The 20,114-nt window shown below is 43.0% G+C and overlaps 1 protein-coding gene across 1 annotated transcript in view; it reads left to right on the top strand.

Moving 5' to 3' along the window:
• TMEM178B (transmembrane protein 178B) overlaps positions 1-13,176 on the top strand; it is a 350,802-nt gene extending 337,626 nt beyond the window's left edge. Inside the window, exon 4 of the mRNA XM_030543965.1 lies at positions 12,322-13,176. Within this exon, the coding sequence (XP_030399825.1) occupies positions 12,322-12,572 (251 nt within the window). The 3' untranslated portion in view covers positions 12,573-13,176. The remainder of the gene's footprint in view (positions 1-12,321) is intronic.
• The last annotated feature ends 6,938 nt before the right edge of the window (positions 13,177-20,114 follow it).

Below are 20,114 nucleotides of genomic sequence, written 5' to 3'. Positions count from 1 at the left end.
CACCTTTACTGCTGTGAATGCAGCACTGTGACAAGTCAAGTCCTTCCGTGTGATAATGGAGGTCAGCTCAAATTAATTGAGAGCCCATAACGGGGGTTCCTGCCAGTGCTGCAGTTTGGCATCAATCTAGCAGTCTGGTTATATGGCAGACCTGAGATGTGATGGAATGGCAGGCATATGAATCAGATACTGGACAAACTTGCAGCAGGATGAACAGTCTGGGAGAGCAGACATGCAGTGATGGAAGGAGTTATTTCCACACACAAATTACTTAGTTATGACATTAATTACCACTGCCTGTATTACCCCCACACCACTAAAGGGCTATGCTAATACTGGCTCAGTTTTTTGCTGTCTCTGGTTACGTGCTTGCAGGGCTGCAAAGCATCATGTTGCCCTCATGGGTGTAGTCAGTCATGTTATTACTGCTGGGCTATCTTGAGGTGAGATGGTCCTGGTCATCACTGTGCCCACAGTGTTCAGCATTAGTCACTGAGTAATTCCCATGCTTTGAGCATCCCCTGTTCTATTCTTTTCTGGAGTCCATCTCATCGAAACGTAGTGCAACTGTAGCTTCTGAAGAAATAATGCAAGACAGGATGTGCAGTGACAGTGTCACTCATGACTTGTGTGCAGAACACGTGGGAGGGTGTGCACTTACTGTGTTGCGCATATCTTGGATGCAGAGATACATGATAGGGTGCACTGTGTACACACCATTGGTGCAATCATACACAACAGGGTGCACTGCGATTGTAGAGTCTTGTGCTCAAATCTTGGGTGTCATAATACACAATAATTTGGAGTTACTGTGTCATATCTACGTGCCATAAGAGAGTAATGCACGAAGGGCCAGCTCCTTCCCTAGTGTAATTAGGTGTAGCTCAATGAAATGCACTGATTTGCATAAGCTGAGGATCTGGCTCAAGAGGGTGTACAGTTATGGTATAGGAAGGATACATGTTCTCCAGGTGTAATAATACACTACAGCTTGTGTAGTTACAATTCAGTACACATGCACTGCTGCTAAAATAATACACAACAGGATGCATGGTTACTGTGGTTTACTGTGCATTCCTCCAGTGTGCTGTTAGACATGAGGTCAAAGGCCAAATGCAAGAAGCACCCAACCAGCAGATATATGATACGATAACAGCATTACTATACACCCCGCTGTTTATTGTGGTTCTTAGTTTTTAAAAAGTGTATTAAATTCCAACCCATGTGGGTTTATAGTCTCATAATGACACAGCATGGACACCCTGTCAGCCAATCAGATAGCTCCTTCCACCCAAGCCTTTTTATAAGGGCAAATTTAAAGTAAATCCTATGTATTCTGCAACCCATCTGTTCGCTGATGATGCAACCGTGTATAATTAAACAATAATTTATATTCTGTGCAAGTGTGCACAGAGCAATAAAGTGTTCTCAAGAGCCGTGTACTGCTGAGGCATTCAGTCCATGCACAGAAGGAGTTTACTGCAAAGCTGCTCCCTCACAATGGAGTTTGTCACCACGGAGCTAGGAGCAGTGTTGTTTTATTCTTTAATAATTTCAGGATTGTGATATAATTTAACTAGCTAATGGGACATCTACCTCAGGATCAGGCTGCATTATGTTATTTATTTGTTTCATGTACCTGGAAAAAAAAACTTGCAGGGTAAAGAGAGGCTGAAAGTGATGCAGCTTCTGTTGTGATGTGGGTTTTTTCGTCCAGCTTTATAATAAAAGATCAGATGATGGCCACAAGACGAGCACACCCTCCAAAGAAATTAATAACCACAAATAACAACCAATAGCAACAACATCCAGATACAGAAACACTTTAAAAAACGAAACTCACATTTCAGTGAGAATTGCCTGGGTTAAATAAAGTAAAATAAATATCATCTTCTAAATCAGACTTCTGTGGGGCTGTTCTTTCCTACTAGAGTTGCAAATTAACACCTGAGGTTCTTATAACTGTAAGAGATCAGCGAGGGGAAAAAAATCTCTGTTCCCTCCCCCCCCCCCCCCCCAATTTATCTATCTTGCACATTTGAAAGCACAGTCTGTTCATGAGTCAGCTTCCGTGGTTGTTTTTTTCGGAGGTGTGGGGTAGGGGTGTCTGTCTTTCAGTCAGGCACAGAAGAGATATTTTTTAAAAAAACAAGAGGAAAATGTGATTGTAGATCCACATAAATTTTGAGGGGGTCTCAAGGGCAGGCATAGTACCAGAAACTACTTATAACTATTTTTAGGAACTGACTAGCTTTCAAATCCATGGTGCCTCTTTAAGGTGACGGAACAAATTCCACTAATAGTTGGCTTTTCATCCTTTATCTAAGGCGTCAGTCACAAATACTAGCCACAGGCATGTTTAAACAAAGTTGTTGTTGGCAGAGTTCTGGCAGCATTCAGAGGTTTCTCTAGCTTTCCAGCTTAGGCCTTACAAAGATGTAGAGGGCATGGAATTGAGGCATGGCTGGGAGACAGAGCCCAAGCAAGCTCTCAGAGCAAATACAAGGGACTCTATAAAACTAGTTACTTGGTAATCAGAATGGAGGAATATATGTGAGAAAGCAGAAGTACAGGTGTGGGGCAAAACCTTAAACCGATTCAGCATGGCTAGTGCTGGCAAACTGAGCCAGTTGTGTTTAAACCAGTTCCTCCCTACCTGAACATCCCCACAGCCCTGCTTGATGCAATCGTGCTTAAAAATGGCTGTAACTGGCTCCACACAGTACTGCTTCCAATATGGAGAGGGCAAAAGTGGACTCTCAAACCACAGTCACAACTCATGCATGGTTTTCCTCCTCTGCAACTCTTAATAGCCCCCATGGAAACTTATCCAAGCAGGGTCCCCAGGTGCTATAGCAATTATTATTTATTATTTGTATTGCAGTAGCACCTAGAGGCTCCAACTGAGATGAAAGGTCCCATTATGCTGCACGTTGTGTATAACAAAAGGATGACCCCTGCCCTAAAAAGCTTAGAGTCTACATATAAGATAAAACAATGAGGAGTCCTTGTGGCACCTTACAGATTAACAGATTTATTTGATGAGATGATGTCTGTAATAGTCCAGCAACTTGCCCTTGCTGGCTGTTGTGTTTGTACCCACACCCTGGGCCTGCATGCTTTTAAGCTTCCTTTGGTCTGGGAAGGCTCTGGCCTCTCTGACATACTTCCTTGGTGCAGATTCTCTGTTGGGTACCTGGAAGTTGAACCTCATGGCCCCACTGCTGTAGGCCCCCAGAACCAGTTCTGAACTCCATTCCCATCCCGCAGACACTGCGGTAGCTTAAGCACACCCTTTCCCAGAACGCCAGCTTTGTGGGTTCTCTAGTTTATAATTTATCCCTTACAGAACATGTGATCCTTGAAGCAAATAGGCGCAGACATTGCAAAGGGTTTCTAAAAAGCAATCACTCTTTACTTTAGATGCACAGCAGATATACAGATCTATGCAAAATAAGAAAAACCCATGTGTGATTCCCTGCCTCAGTTTACTCACCACTCAAGTGTTCTCTGGGATTTGATCCGGATTCTGGGACTTCTCTCCTTCAACACATGCTTCTTTTACTGTTCTGGTTGGTGAGAGACAGCCACTTTGAGAAGACTTAGTCCTTTTATAGACTTCCAGACTCTTTTGTTAGGTCAGCCTCAACCCCCTCCTCAGGTGATCAACTGCCTGGTTACCAGCCCACCTGAGTGGACTGGGTCTTTTGAGTGCCTGATAGCTCCCTGAGATAAGGTATCTCCATTTGAATGGAAGACTATGGAGGTTTAACAACCCACCATTGTTATCCCTGTGTCTCCACCCTTTGGAATTTCACACCAAAATGGAGGTGAGAAGGCACAGACCAGCCTTACAGTCATAATGGAGTTTGTAGTTTGATATAGATAGGTGCAGAGGGCTCATAATATCAAACAGAATTAATAAATTGTATATAGATTCCCCAGATTGGCTTTGTCAAGATTAACAGAGCAGGGGTACCTCACAAATAATAATAATATATGGAAATATACCTCTCTCATAGAACTGGAAGGGACCTTGAAAGGAGAAATTGGAGAGGGTCCAGAGAAGAGCAACAAGAATGATTAAAGGTCTTGAGAACATGACCTATGAAGGAAGGCTGAAGGAACTGGGTTTGTTTAGTTTGGAAAAGAGAAGACTGAGAGGGGACATGATAGCAGTTTTCAGGTATCTAAAAGGGTGTCATCAGGAGGAGGGAGGAAACTTATTCACCTTAGCCTCCAATGATAGAACAAGAAGCAATGGGTTTAAACTGCAGCAAGGGAGATTTAGGCTGGACATTAGGAAAAAGTTCCTAACTGTCAGGGTAGTTAAACACTGGAATAGATTGCCTAGGGAAGTTGTGGAATCTCCATCTCTGGAGATATTTAAGAGTAGGTTAGATAAATGTCTATTAGGGATGGTCTAGACAGTATTTGGTCCTGCCATGAGGGCAGGGGACTGGACTCGATGACCTCTCGAGGTCCCTTCCAGTCCTAGAGTCTATGAGTCTATGAGTCATTAAGTCTAGGGCGACCAGACTGCAAGTGTGAAAAATTGGGACGGGGGTGGGGAGTAATAGGAGCCTATATAAGAAGATGACCCAAAAATTGGGACTGTCCCTATAAAATTGGGATATCTGGTCACCCTAACTGAGTCCAGCCCCCTGCCTTCACTATCAGGATCAAGTACTACATTTTGCTCCAGATCTCTAAGTGGCCCCCTCAAGGATTGAACATAGAACTTTGGGTTTAGCAGGCTAATGTTCAAATCACTGAGTTATCCCTCCCCCTTAAAGTACTACCGATGAGTTCTTACACTCGTTTTTTTCAAGATGGAGCTTTTGTTATTACCTTTTATTGATTTAATAGCTAGACAAATACAATTCATGTGCAGTAAGGCATTTAACCTCTTCTGATTATCAGGGCAACCATTTTCAAAACCAGATTGAAAGGAAGGGCAGCTGTCTGATTAGGAGTAGCTTCTGGTTGTCAAACAAAGCAACTTCTGTGGTGTAGACACAGCCTTAGATGAGACTTGCTGTCTTGCCTGACAGAAGCATTTCCCAATAAAATGTGATTTTTCCTTTATCAGAAATATTGCTGTGGCTTTGTCTCATTCACTAGTGTTTCATTTGGGACACTCCCATCTCCCCTCACAAATCTCAGCCTGGATTTCTCTGCCCCCATCCAACAGAATTTAGTTTATTACACTCCTGTCAGCTGTGCTGGAGAAGTCAGTTTTTCTCCCTCCAGTCCCGCTTGGATGCCAACGTATCCCTGGCGAACTGTTATTACTGCCTGTCATTCATATTCTATCTTCCAATTCCATGGAGGGGAGATTTAAACCTCAGCCCATCTGCATTCAGTTCTGATTGGATGATTATCCCAAAGCTGCAGAAAGTGTTTTTGATAAACAAATAAAAATTCTATATTGCCACTGCTGTCCTGGGATGCTGGCTTATTAGTAAACATGGAAGGGAAGTACATGACTGATTGCAAGAACCTATCAGGGAAATTCTTTAGGATTTAATTTTTTGCGGTGAAGAGACCATAACAATGAATTGTTCATGAAATTTGGCAGTCCTGGAGACTCTGAAGTCCCGTGTCTAGCGTCAGTACAGTATCATGGGCAACAGTAGTCTACTTTCCCCTCACACCGGCCCACCAGTATGTCTAACCTTGACTTGGAGAGACCACTTCTTGGGGTAGTTCAGTCTCCGTGCCCATTCAATCCAACAGTGGTGCCAATCAGGAGGGTGGTTTTATGTCATACGGGCATCTATTCACTAGGTATTAGACTGCAGGCCCCAGCTCATTTTGCACAGGTCCCCAGACAACCCTAAAACACATCAGCATTCAGTTATTATCAGTAGCCCTGGTACCTCTTACATCATGAGGCCTGATTAACGGTAAGTGGGGCCATCCTAGTTCTGATAGTTGAATCTGAACAGCATGTGGGATTCACACATTGGACATACATTTTCTCTAGTCAGCATGATTCAGCATTTTTTGGGCCTTGGTAAGTTGCAATAAAAAGTGAGATAATGGCATGTCATTGATGGATGCTGGTAAATTGGAGTTAAAAATATTGTACATGACGTCTTACATAACCAAGGACAGTGGAGGGATATGGCGCCATGCACCAGCAAATTGTTATGCAAACTACTGATTATTTATTAGCTCAGTAAAAATACAGAGTTTGATCCAGAGATAGAAACAGCATTTTTAATGAGTTTCACTTTCATGGCTGGTTTTACTCTCCATTGTTTGTAACTTTCTCCTCCTTAATATTTATTAATTTCTTATATGGTGGTGTCTAGAGGTTCCAACCAAGATCTGAGCCCCATTGTTGTGGGCACTGCACAAACGCAGTCCTTGCCCTGAAGAGTTTGCCGTTGAGATAGATGAGACAAAGTGTAGGAGAAGGGGAATACTTCCTTCTTTTTTGTATTTAGCAACCACATGGTTTCAAACTGGCAACACAGATTTTCCCTGATTATCTCCTCTCACAATTCTATGTCTCTAATGGAGCTGAAATTATCACATTCCTTTTAGCAAAGAAAGGACTCTTTTGCCATTTTATAACCACAGTCCTTGGAAACAAGCCACAGAGCTTGTTTTATAGCTCGGTCGCTCTGCCATGCACCTTCCTCCCTTCACGATATAAGAGCCAAGACGGCCTGCCACACAGGGACTACTGCATTCCTACTCACACAGCTTCATGTTATGAGGATAATCCATTTAACAAGGGAGGATGTGGGGGAAGGGACTGGGATTTCTAATCAAACAAATGGGTTGATTTCAGAATAAAGAGGAGAGGGTGACTTCTGTGAAGGAGGCCCTCCAGTGGCCTGCATCTCCTGCTGTTGATATGCAAATGGTGTGATACTTCCCTAAAGATGACCCCAGAGCCTGGGGTGTCTCTGCAAGATATTTGGAAAGATCTGGAGCATTTAATCTGGGGTGTGTCTACCCTCTGGGGCAGGGATTGTCTCTTCATCTATGTCTGTACAGCACCCTGCACAATGGGGACCTTATCCTAATTGGGACTATAAAATGTTTATTATTCAGGAATGTCTGGTCACCATGTATAGAATTTGGTCAGAGAGGCAAAGTTCCCCTCATCCGCCCCTTCGTTAGAGGAGAAAGTGAGGACTAACATCAATGTATTTTCCCTCTCACACTGAGATGAAAAATCAAACTCCTCCCAGTCTCCGTCCTATGCCTCTGCCAGGAGCTTTCTGGGCCAAAGGATAGCATTAGAGGAGTGAGTCTGACAGGCTGCCAGCAAGGTTGGCTTACCACGCTACAGGGGACACAGAACAGGCTGAATGACCTTCTGTCATGGGCGGCAGTGCAGACTGAATGGCCAGAGTTCTGAAGGTGTTTGCTGGCAGCTGGCTTCATGGGTTTGTCTAGAGAGAAGCCAAGCCAGTGTGTGTCATGCCGATATATAGTTTCAGATACATCAGTGGGAGGGAGAGGAAATGAATGAGGCCAGGGTCATGTATGTGGGAGGCAGGGAGATAAAACCATCTGCAGCAGAAATATATTGAGGCTCTTGGTTTCTGTTTGTTGGTCTTCATTTAGCCTCAGAGCAGGGACAGGTTCAGAGCATCTCTTCCTTTCAAGAGGGCTGTGAAACCTTTAGCTCAAAAGAGCCTGATGCCCACTTACAGTAAGGTTCTGGCAGCAGGTACAATGCAAGTGAGAATCAGGCCCAAAAAAGTGCCTGGGGGGCCAGTTTTGATCACTCTTTGTGTGTACCTTCATGCCAAAGGAAAACGTTCAGAGTTGTGGTTACAGTATTCCACTCTGTATGATGCTGGCAAGAGCATTCCGTGCTGTGCAGCACGGGATGGGTTAATGGTTAGCATGCCCAGGCATTTGCATGAAGAAAATGTGAGTCAGAACTAAGTATTAATATGGGGGCAGCACGAAGGACAGGGGAGTGACTCTTCCAGCAACTTGCTTCTTACAAGAGGGGTCCCCTCCTACCAGAACCCCACCCCATGTAAGATGTGTCTCCAACTTCTAATGAATGTGGGATTTCCTTGCTGCTGTTACACAAGCAAAGGAAGTGTCTCTAATGAATTCAGAGATGGAGGGAGCTCTCTGGCATTTTGGCACTAACAGATTAGTATTCATTATTATTGGTAATTATTATTATTATTTATTAATTTTATTACAGTATCATTTAGAGGCCGCAGCTGAGAGTGAGGGCTCATTGTGCTAGGTCAGTGGTGCCCAAACTTTGCCTCTCACAACCCCCCTTTCCTGTAATGGAATGTGTCTGCCCCCGCTGGGAGCAGAGCTGCAGCCACGGGCCGGGGTCTGGGGCAGAACCGCGACTGCGAGCGGAAGCCGAGGGCCAGGAGTGGAGCCAGGGCCACAGTCGAGGCAGGTAGGCAGGGGGGTGATGGCGGGGCTGAGGCTGGAGCAGAGTGGAGTTAGGGGCAGAGTGGGGCTGGGCGGTGCTCCCTCCCCATCCCCTGCGGGGGCTGGCCTGGGCCCTGCTGTGCATCTTTGATGTTCCTCCATGCCTTCTAAAGGGGTGTGCTCCACAATTTGGGGGCCACTGTGCTAGGTGCTTTACAAACACATAATAAGAGACAGTCCCTGTCCCAAAGAATACAATCTAAACAGACAAGACAGTCAAAAGGTATATATACACTGCAGTCAGAGGTGTGATTGCAGCTCAGTTAGGCTTACCAGTATTAGCTTCAATCTAGCTAGCATGACTAAAAATAGCAGTGACTATGCAGGGAACAGGCTAGCAACATGGGTACAGTCCCAGGGTCCCCAGCATGCTTGTACAGCCTGGGCTGAAGCCTGTGCCATGCTAGCTAGATTAACGCTCACATGGGTATTCTATCCTGCAATCAACTCTGAGTGCTGTGTAGACATACCCAAAGAGGAGGAAGGAGGAAACAGGTAGAGAGAGAGGAAGTGACTTGCCTAAGGTCACACAGGAGGTCAATGGTGGAGATGAGATTCACATGGAAATCCTAGATTTGTTTTGCTGCAGCCTCTAAAAAGGATTTTGCCATACTGGCATGTCCCTGTGTGCCAGGGATGTCTTTTGGTATGTGTTCTCCCCAACACCTTGTCTGATTGGCTTCGGACATTCCGGAAATATTCCACTGTAGCATAATTCCACTCTTGCCCGCAGACTGGAGTGTGTACAATTCACTGCTTGGCTACAACTAGCAATGGTAAAGAAGAGGAAGAAAAGAGGCAAAAGCAAGGAGAGAGAAGAGGAGTAGTAAGAAAAGAATGTGGAAAAAGAGCGAGAGAAGGAAATATTACAAAAATAACATGGCCCTGATTGTGTTGGGGGGAAGTAAGGAGGAAAATTAGACCACTGGCTCTACTGTGATTTTGGCTATCATCTCTGGGGAGAGGTTCTCAGATTCTGTGGTAGAATCGTAGGATGGAAAGGACCTCGAGAGGTCATCTAGTCCAGTCCCCCGCACTCATGGCAGGACTAAGTAATATCTAGGCCATCTCTGACAGGTGTTTGTCTAACCTGCTCTTAAAAATCTGCAATGGTGGAGATTCCACAACCTCCCTAGGCAATTTATTCTAGTGCTTAACTTCCCTGACAGTTAGGAAGTTTTTCCTAATGTCCAACCTAAACCTCCCTTGCTGTAATGTAAGCCCATTGCTTCTTGTCGTATCCTCAGAGGTTAAGGAGAACAATTTTTCTCCCTCCTCCCTGTAACAACCTTTTATGTACTTGAAAACAGTTATCATGTCCCCCCTCGGTCTTCTCTTTTCCAGGCTAAACAAACCCAATTTTTTCAATCTTCCCTCACAGGTCATGTTTTCTAGACCTTTAATCATTTTGTTATTGTTCTCTGAACTTTCTCCGATTTATCCATATCTTTCCTGAAATGTGGTGCCCAGGACTGGACACAATACTCCAGTTGAGGCCTAATCAGTGTGGAGTAGAGCAGAAGAATTACTGCTGGTGTCTTGCTTACTACACTCATGCTAATACATCCCAGAATGATGTTCTCATTTTTTGCAACAGTGTTACACTGTTGGCTCATATTTAGCTTGTGGTGCACTATGACTTTCAGATCCCTTTCCTCAGTACTCCTTCCGAGGCAGTCATTTCCCTGATTTTTCCTTCCTAAGTGGAGTACTTTGCATTTATCCTTATTGAATTTAATCCTATTTACTTCAGACCATTTCTCCAGTTTCTCCAGATCATTTTGAATTATAATCCTATCCTCCAAAGCACTTGCAACCCCTCCCAGCTTGGTATTTTCTGCAAACTTTATGTGTACTCTCTGTGCCATTATCTAAATCATTGATGAAGATATTGAACAGAATTGGCCCCAGAACTGATCCCTGCAGGACCCCACTTAATATGCCCTTCCAGCATGACTGTGTACCACTGATAACTAATCTCTGGGAATGGTTTTCAAACCAGTTTTGCACCCACCTTATAGTAGCTCCATCTAGGTTGCATTTCAATAGTTTGTTTATGAGAAGTTCATGCAAGACAGTATCAAAAGCCTCACTAAAGTCAAGATATACCACATCTGCCGCTTCCCCCTTATCCACAAGACTTGTTACCCTGTCAAAGAAAGCAATAGGGTTGGTTTGACAAGATTTGTTCTTGACAAATCCATGCTGACTGTTACTTGTCACCTTATTATCTTCTAGATGTTTGCAAATTGATTCCTTAATTATTTGCTCCATTATCTTTCCGGGTACAGAAGTTAAGCTGACTGGTCTGCAATTCCCTGGGTTGTCCTTATTTCCCTTTTGATAGATTGGCACTATATTTGTTTTTCCAGTCTTCTGGAATCTCTCCTGTCTTCCATGACTTTTCAAAAATGATCGCTAATGTCTCCGATATCTCCTCAGTCAACTCCTTGAGTATTCTAGGATGCATTTCATCAGGCCCTGGTGACTTGAAGACACCTAACTCCTCTAAGTAACTTTTAACTTGTTCTTTCCCTATTTCAGCCTCTGATCCTACTTCATTTTCACTGGCATTCACTGTGTTAGATGTCCAATCACTACCAACCTTCTTGCTGAAAACTGAAACAAATAAGTCATTAAGCATCTCTGCCATTTCCACATTTTCTGTTGTTGTTTCCCCCCACCCCCCATTGAGCAATGGGCCTACCTTGTCCTTGGTCTTCCTCTTGCTTCTAATGTATTTGTAGAATGCTTTTTTGTTACCCTTTATGTTTCTAGCTAGTTTGATCTTGTTTTGTGCCTTAGTGATACATTATAAGAACATACTATAAACAGATCGTTCACTCCCGTGAAATGTGAAGAGGTCTGGATTTAATTTGGTGAAGTTGGGGGGTGGGATCAAAGAGGAAAATCAAGCTCATAAAGGGAGAGTAGCTCAACGAAACCTCAACTCAAATGAGACTCATGTCTTTCCATAACACTTCCTATCTGCCAGAATTACACACAGAAGCTTCTCATGAAGCAGGTAAGTACTCTCATCCTCTTTAGCAGATGGAAAACTGAGGCAGCAAGTTTCAGGGTTTGTCTACACTTGAAGTGTTACAGCAGCATATATGCAACATTGCAGCTGCACCACTGTAGCGCTGTAGTGTAGATATTACCTATGCCGATGAGCACTCCCATAGAGGTGATAACTAGGTCAACAGAAGGATTCTTCCATCGACTTAGTGCTGTCTACACTGGGGGTTAGGTTGGCTTAACTATGTCACTCAGGGGTGTGGATTTTTCACACCCCTGAGTAATGTAGCGAGGTTGACCTAACATTTTAGTGTAAACCAGGCCTCAGTGACTTCCCCAGTATTACAGAGGGAGGCTAGAATAGCAAGGAGGACAGATGTTCTATTTTGCGAAGGATTTGGAGATTTCAAAATGTTCAGAATTGGAGTGAAAACCAAACATTTTAAAATTCTCTGTGAAGAAAAATTCCCCAAACGTGTCATTTCAGGTGGTTCAGAATGTTTTGTTTTGAGAACATTTTCAACTTTCAAATGATGTCTTATAAATTTAAAAAAAATTTTCAAAACAAAATACCAGTGAAATTGCCCTTATTTCACAAAGTGATTTGATTTTGATGGAACAGTCTATTCCAATGGAAGTTTCTCCAACCAGCTCAGTCAGGGCCAGTGCTACAGCTCAGCAGTTCCTGGCAGCCAGTGTGACCATGCCGCTTTTTGTAGCAATTCTTCCAGCCCCTAGCCTTTCAGATATTCCCTTATTGATCACACTGCCTCTTTTGCAGACAGCTGGGGAATGCTACTTTTATCATTCTAACCTTTCTTTATTCTTTCCCTCCCTCCTTTCCCCCCTCTTGTCCTTCTCCAGGTACCTTCTGCATCATTTCACTGTGCACATGCGTGGCTGGAATCAACTTCGAGCTCTCCCGCTACCCCCGCTACCTGTACGGACTTCCTGATGACATCAGTCATGGCTACGGCTGGTCCATGTTCTGTGCCTGGGGAGGCCTGGGCCTCACTCTTATATCAGGCTTCTTCTGCACCCTGGCCCCTTCTGTCCAACCTGTCCCCAGGACCAACTGCCCCAAATCCAGACCTGAGAATGGGACAGTGTGCTAAAATAAATAAACAAACAAATGTGTGTATATATATATATGTATACACATACATACATATATATATATATATGTATGTATAGCTATATTTATCTCAAAGTGATGCCAGTGCCAAGGTAGAGCTCAGTTCAACATGGCACCTGCATCTCCACAAGACTTTCTGTTGCTTCGTTCTTTCTCACAGAGATGGGAAAGCTTTTCTGTAACATGGCTCTTCCATCTTACTCTTAACTTCAGTATCATAATGCAAAGGTCAAGTGAAGATACTATTGCATCTATCTACTGCCACCTGGGGAGGGTGGGGAAGCAGGTTATATGGAGGATGTGAAACCTGAGTCTGTACAGGACGTGGGGAACCAAAAACTATCAACTGCAAGGCAAGAGGAGAATACAAGCAACAAGAAAAGAAACAAATCAACCATTTGAGTCACCTCTAGAATGTAAACTCCTCGAGGCCATTTTCAAACCCCTACCACCTTTAAAAAAAACAAGCCGTCCCATCGTTATTTTTCTTCCTGCCTAAAAAGGGGGTGGGAGCATTTTCTCTTTGCCTGCCAAACTTTAAAACAAACAAACAAATAAATATGGAACAACAAACAAACAAACAAAGAAGAAAAAAACCATGAGGACATTTCAGCGGATGTTCTAACAATGCCGTTTTAATCTTCCAGCTGCCTTACATCCAGGCTTAACATAGAGGCTGAACTGCTAACAGAGACGCAGTGAGGGGCCTTTTGAAAATGCTGTGATACATGTGTGTATAACTCTATTTTCCCTTTTTTAAAAAAAGAAAAAAAAAGAAAAATTTAAAAACATTGAAATGTGATCGTCTATAATCCATCCATGCTGTGTTTGTAGCCCAAGAAAGAGGCATCAAGACTGCAGAAGGGTGAGAAGGCACGAATTCTGAGACAGCCAGTCTCCTTCGCTGGAGGGTGTTTTTTTTTAACGGAACAATGGAAAATTCAGGATGGTGGATACCAGGAAAGAACCACCTGGGGGAAGGGAGGCGGGGTAGCCCTTGCAGTTGATTTTCCTGAATATTTATTTGAGTAGGATTTGTTTTATTTTCCATTTTGGAAATTAAAGACCATTGGGCAAAAGCCATTGCGGAGGAGAAAAGGGGGGTCAAGTTTTTGTAATGGAGAAATAAGAGGTGCCTCTTGTTGTGTCCAGGTATGCCAAATAAGACTTTCCCACATCTTGTCATTGGAAACTGCCCCATTTCACTGGACAGCTCTTTCCATTTGGGAAAACAATCCATACAGATGGAATAGAATGGGTCAGATGCAGAGAATGAAAATCCATTCCCCATGAGCTCAAGTCTTGTATGATATAGTTGTGAATCCACAATTAGAATTCTCTCTTTTTCTGTGTGTGTCATTCTCTTTTTCCTGTTTCTGCCCTATCTGCCATCCCCTTTCTACTCTGCTCCTCTCATTGTGCAGCTCATATATCCCAGAACAGCTAATTTAGCAGCTAAAACTCAACTGGGGAGAAACAAATCATCCAGGGAAGCTAAATTTCACCTGAAATTCCAGTAGTTCCTGCTGTGGAAGGTGTGGCTGGAAGGAATGCAGGGGAGAAGGCTCCAATGGAGTAACCAAAATGGAGTCAAAGGGTGCTCTCACTGAATAGCCATGTGAAGGAGTGTAGAGAATCACTTCCTTGAGGCATTTACTGACAAATGTGCAAGGAGGGGAGAAGGGGTATGAAAAAACAGTTGTTAATTCAAGACCAATCTCTGCAACCATTTGTAACATGAATAGATCACATCACATGTCCGAGTTGGTCGATAGATAACAAACATCCATGGCATCTAAACAAAAATAACTGGCAGAAAAGGCAATCCATTTGAAACAGAATTTGCTTCAGAAAAAAAACAGATGTGTTGACTTCCAGGCCTACAGTGCTGCGGGGAGACAGTGTTTTACCTACTTTTTAAATAAACAGTCATTCTCATACAATACAATTAGAGAGACATTGTCAGTCGTTCTCCTTTCCCTTGCCCTAGGTCTTTTTGTTGATTTTGTTTTATTAATCTGGCCCAAAGAAATGAAGACTCTTGGGGGTATTTCAGAGTGGGGTTGATTTGTTTCTCTTTTATTCTCACTAAGCTCTTGTTTTTTTGTTAACTTGATTTGGCTTTTACGTATTCCACAATCAAGCAAATCCAAGCTGCCAAAGGAGTTTGTTCATACTAAAGTGCCACCTTCTGTAGGTGAGTTTTCATTCATTTCACTTGCAAATAGAGCTGGTTGAAACATTCAAAAAATTGAAGAGTTTTGTTTTCTAAATGGACCAATTTTTTTTTTTAATTTTTTGGCAATTTTTTAAAATTAAAGTGCTTTCAGAAATCATGGTTTTGTAAATAAAACTGGTCAATTTTCAAAATTCCTACCATATGACTAAGCTGACTAATTAACATTGGTAAAAGGGGGAAAAATAAGGAAACACAGAAAATTAAAAATAACTGAAAGCAAAAAATAATAAATGGAAAACAAAAACAGCCACTGAAAAAATGAAAAGTTTTTAGAGAAAATGTCTGAAACATATTGACATTTTTGAGCAAACCAATATTTTTGTGAAAAATTTCATTTTTTTAAAAAAGGCCACATTTCATTGAAACAATTTTTGAACAAAACTTCTCCACCGCCTCTATGGTGAGTATGTTAGCAGAACCCTTATATGCAAGTACTTATATTTGATGTACCTTGGGTAGGATCAAAGTGCACAGAGAGTACCTGCTCCACTCCACCATCAGCTATTGTGGCCTGGAAAGCACCACACAGCCGGCTCATTGTGGTATGATCAATGACAGCTCATGGGTTCTTTTGTTGATGGATTTTCAAAATAGGCATAGCAGCAAAATTTAAAGAGGCAGAAATCAGTTCTACTGTTCTGTGAGCTCCTTGGTCTTTTCTTTCTTCCTGCACCTGGGATAAAAATAGTCCTGCCTTTATGATGATGTACTTTGAAGCTAGCAATTAACAAAATGTATGTGAGTTTGTGTATATGTATGGGGGGGAAGGGAGAGGGGGTGATTACATTCATTTTGCTTTAAAGAAGAAGAGAAGTGTTAACTCTGGAGACTTGGCCCAATTCTCTGATTATCTATTCACTAGCCTATGCCTTCCAAGACCTGCCCTGGGGTGGGTAATATAAATGGGCACCCACTATGTAAAAAATTATGTGGACAGCCATTGACTTGAGAGGTGAATATTTATCCTTAATTGCTTAATTTTTAGAGTGTGCCAAACTCTGGCTTTTAGAAGGAGCCATTTGTCCAGAGGGCAGTTCTCCCACCCTCTTCCCCAAAGTCAGGACAGGAACCCTACAGAGTATTCAGAATTCCACTCAATTCCTAGAACAGAGTGCAAGGCACCTAAATATTTATTTATACATTATCAGGGATCAAAGCCTTTGCCACACTTTCTATTGGCTCAGGCTGGAATTCTGAATCTCCACATGCCCAGTTTTTGGTTAAGGGTTATTTTAAAATCCACACCTGAATCCAGATCCAAATGTTGTGATTACTATCTAATTCTATAATGGGCCAGAGCGGATGGGGAACCCACTCTGAATTTTAGGAAAGCTTTGAAATGTGTTCCTGAAACTACAACCAGATGTGATGTGGGCTCATCTCTAGTTTCTAGGCTTCAGAGGTGGTTCTGAATTGGTTGACAGTGATCTCAATTTTAAGGACCTGTGACTTGATCCTGCCATGTGCTGAGCACTCTAGCGTAATTCAGCAAAACACTTAAGCATGTGCTTAACATGTAAGTAATGCTACTGACTCCTCACATGCTTCAAGTTAAGCATGTCTTTAAGTGCTTTACTGCATCAGGCCATAGTGCTTAGTATCTTACAAGACTGATCCCCCATTCCTCTTTTCCCATCTGCTCCCATTGCTGAAGTGATATTCTTACTAGAAGCTTGATAACTGTGGAGTCCAATATTTGCCAGAGTGTCTCACAAATTGCCTTTCATGTATCACTTCTATGACACGAAACGTATATGTTCCAGAGATCCACAGAGGAACCTGCTTAAAGGAACACAGATGTCATGAAATGCCACTCATTGTAAAGTAGAATGAATTGTTTCAATGCACTGCAGCATGCAAACTTCAGTTTTACTTATAGTGGATCTCCAATTACTGTATAGTGCAGTTGTTCTGTGGATACAATGAGAGTTCTCATGTCCATACATACCAGGGACAGTGTATGTGTGATTGTACTACATGGCAGGATTCCATGTACTCTATATCCAATGTACTGTACATGCCACTCTCTTAAAGCTAAAGCTGGTCAAGTGTTGAAATACCAGACTCATACCAGCCCATCTGTATATATTATCCATCTCTTCTCCCCACCCACCCCCATTCCCATATACACAACTGATCTCCCCATATTTAGTAATCTCTTAGTTAGTATTTTAAAAATATTGTTCAGGCATAACACTCCATGCCCTGATCCTCAGCAGTTGCCCACAACCCCTCAGGTGAACAGAGCTATTCATGTTTCTGACAAGCAGTTTTGGACAGTGAAAAGTGATTCTGAAAGAGCTAAACCAAATTCCTGTCAGTGGAAGTTCTTCACACTCCCAGCAGAGAATCATTAAAGAATGCAAATGTTCTCCTGATTCACTCTTCAAGCAAGTTTAGGGCCAGTTCTGGTTTTGACTTGTAATCCTACTGGTACATCAAGTGACCAATAGAATAGGAGCCCTTAGTTAGGGTGAGGGCTGATGGGCAGGGGAGATCCTGTATGTCCCAAGTGTTACTGGAAGTCTGTTTCTTTATGGCTGTCCTTCCCCATTTTGCAGCACCTCTGATCCTGGCTACACTAATAAGTAGCTCAGAAGAAAATTACTGTAATCTCTCCTTAATTCTTGAGTGCTACGTGTGAAATGGAGATGAAATAATGAGTTACCAACTGTAGAGCTTAAACAAAGACATATTATTTGAGCTATTTCTTCTTCTCTGTGCATCTCCAGCAGGCGTCGAGACACTAAAGAAACAAACCACACACTCATGACCAAGGCTGATCTGTTTGTAGCCAAATTGAAAACTTTCATGTCCCATACCATTTGCATGCAGAAAAATGCTTATGCATGCAGAGGAGGAAGGCTTGAGGTGAAAACCTAAGACAGCTTTGGAAGATTGCCAGACTCCACTGAAAGAGAGTAGAAAATGTCCATGAAGCACAAACTGCAGATAAAGGCTAGTGCTGGGTGAATCTCCAAAGGTAAAGAGTCTAGTTTCAAACAAGGAACCTGAAGTTTGATTGCAAAATCCAAACAATCTGAGCCTCTTGGTTCCGCCAAACTGATCTGGAAATCTGATGAGAACAGCTTTTGTCTCAAAATTTCCAGCACTGCTGCTTCCAGTCCCAGACCTTGGGCCTGATCCGAAGCCCAGTGAAGTCAATGAACCTGTTGACTTCAATGAGCTTTGGCTTATGCCACATGAAATCAACTTTTCTTGCAGTATTTCAGAATAGTCCTGGCCAGAGCTGAAAGTTCAAATGCGTGTCCACACATTTCAGAAAACTAAATGTTTGGTGCTAGAAAGAGGCAATGGTTCAGAAGCCTTTCTATCTTTTCTGATTCACTATGTCCATCTCCAGTAAACACACACACTAATATTCCTCTCTTAGCCATAGCTCCAATGTCACCCGTGGCAATATAGAAGGGAAGGAGTGTGTTTCTGCTGCATCTGATTAATGGCAAAATTCCTATTGACATCACTGGGACACAGGCTGGAGCCCAATATAGTATAATAATAATAATTACAATATTCCCTGTAGGTAACAAGGATTAATTTAGAGAACAGGGGCTAGGTGACTGCATAGGTTTAAATCTTGCACACAGTAAGCCACAGCGGCAAATGCATTTTTTGGTCTCATCCTACTTTCCCTTAAAGCATCCCTAAATCACCACCAAATATAATGCAATTGTCCGTCCCTGCTCAGGAGAAGCCCAGGATGGAAATAACTGGGGAAGCTGTAGGTCACATGCTCAGGAAGGGCCCAGAACAAGAATAGCAGGGTTGTTGAAGGTCAGAATTGATGTGTGTTGGCAGAGATGTATGGGAAAACGTGTGCAGTGCCTGCCAGCAGTCTCACCATCTCTGTAGCTTGTCTTATCAGTCCCTTGCTTTCAGGAGCAGTAGCTTTTTCTTAGCTGGCAAAACACCACTGCAGAGTGGTAGAAAACTTCAATAGTTTCCATGTGCAGTTAATATATACAAGAGGTGTATGTCCATCTGCTGTAAATATGGAGTCCGTGCACTGTCTAGAGAGACAATACATGGCAGGAGGCAACATACCTTTTTTCTATTCCATTGTACTTCAGTCAGGAGGTGCAAAGCAATTCAAATCCCATCTCTTGCTGTATTATACCCCTCCATTCACACGTGTGCACTGGTCACATACAGTGCCACCTGCTGAAGAGTAGTGAGGAAGCACACAAAGCACAGTGGAAACATTTGAGCTGCCTGCAAATGGAATTGGGACAATTTGTGAGTTCACCACTGTAGAGTGTTTGGATACTAAAGAGCTGCTAGTGCTGTACTATCCTTTGTAACCGAATCCCTGAGACTCAGAGAGAGGACTCCTCCCTATCACACCTCTGTGACCAATCCGTCCTGAGCTATACACAATTCACCCAAAAAGTTCTGATTTGCTCACAAGTTCCTGCTGTCTTCCAGTGCCCCGAACACCAGTGGTAACCCAGCCACAGCCACACATGCTGTGTATGGTTCAGAAGAAAACTGCTCAGAGGGGTCGGTAGGGGGAACCAGCGTGAAGGTCAAAGGCTCATCAGGAGGATAGTCTTGATGTGCACAGAATCTCACTGAACTCCTTGCAAACAGCTGATCCTGACTCATGAGAGGTTTCCTAGGATGTAAAGGCTCAGGCAGAAAGACAGTTTAGTTTTGCTTAATTCAAAAGAATGATTCTGTCCATGTCAGCTCCAATCTGAAAAGTTTATGATCACTTTAGGTGAAAATCACTGCTGTGTGGAGGGGCAGCACCACACCTGTGCACCACTTGAGCATCACTTCAGTCCTCAACATGGACATAAGTTGGATTTCAGTGGTGCATAGGCCTGGGTCTCATGCTGTCCTTCTGCCCAGGGTGAGTTACACCCCTCAAGGCCATTGAACAGTAACAGTAAGTGATAGCGGATCTCCCAAGCCATTGAAAAGGCTTTTAATGGAGAAGTGTGGTGACAAACTATTTCTTTTAACATGATTTTGCTACATTTTCACCGGGTCAGAATTCTCAGCCAGTAATAACTCTCCAGTCTATAGGTAAAGTGCAAAGCCTTCAAAGGCACCTAGATGCATTAGGAGCTTGTCACATTTTCAAAAGTGATTTAGGCACTTACGTGCTGCGGGTATGTCTGCACTAGAACTGGAAGGTGTACATTCCAGCTTGAGGAGACATATCCATGCTAGCGCTGATCAAGCTAGTGTGCTAAAAATAGAAATATAGTACTGAGCAGCAGAAGGGGCTAGTCTCCCCAGGTAGGTACCTAGGAT

This window comes from Gopherus evgoodei, chromosome 1, assembly GCF_007399415.2.
Source record: "Gopherus evgoodei ecotype Sinaloan lineage chromosome 1, rGopEvg1_v1.p, whole genome shotgun sequence".
NCBI classification, from domain to species: domain Eukaryota; kingdom Metazoa; phylum Chordata; order Testudines; family Testudinidae; genus Gopherus; species Gopherus evgoodei.
The sequence above is the reverse complement of the archived record's forward strand: the minus strand, read 5'-3'. Positions and strand labels throughout refer to the sequence as shown.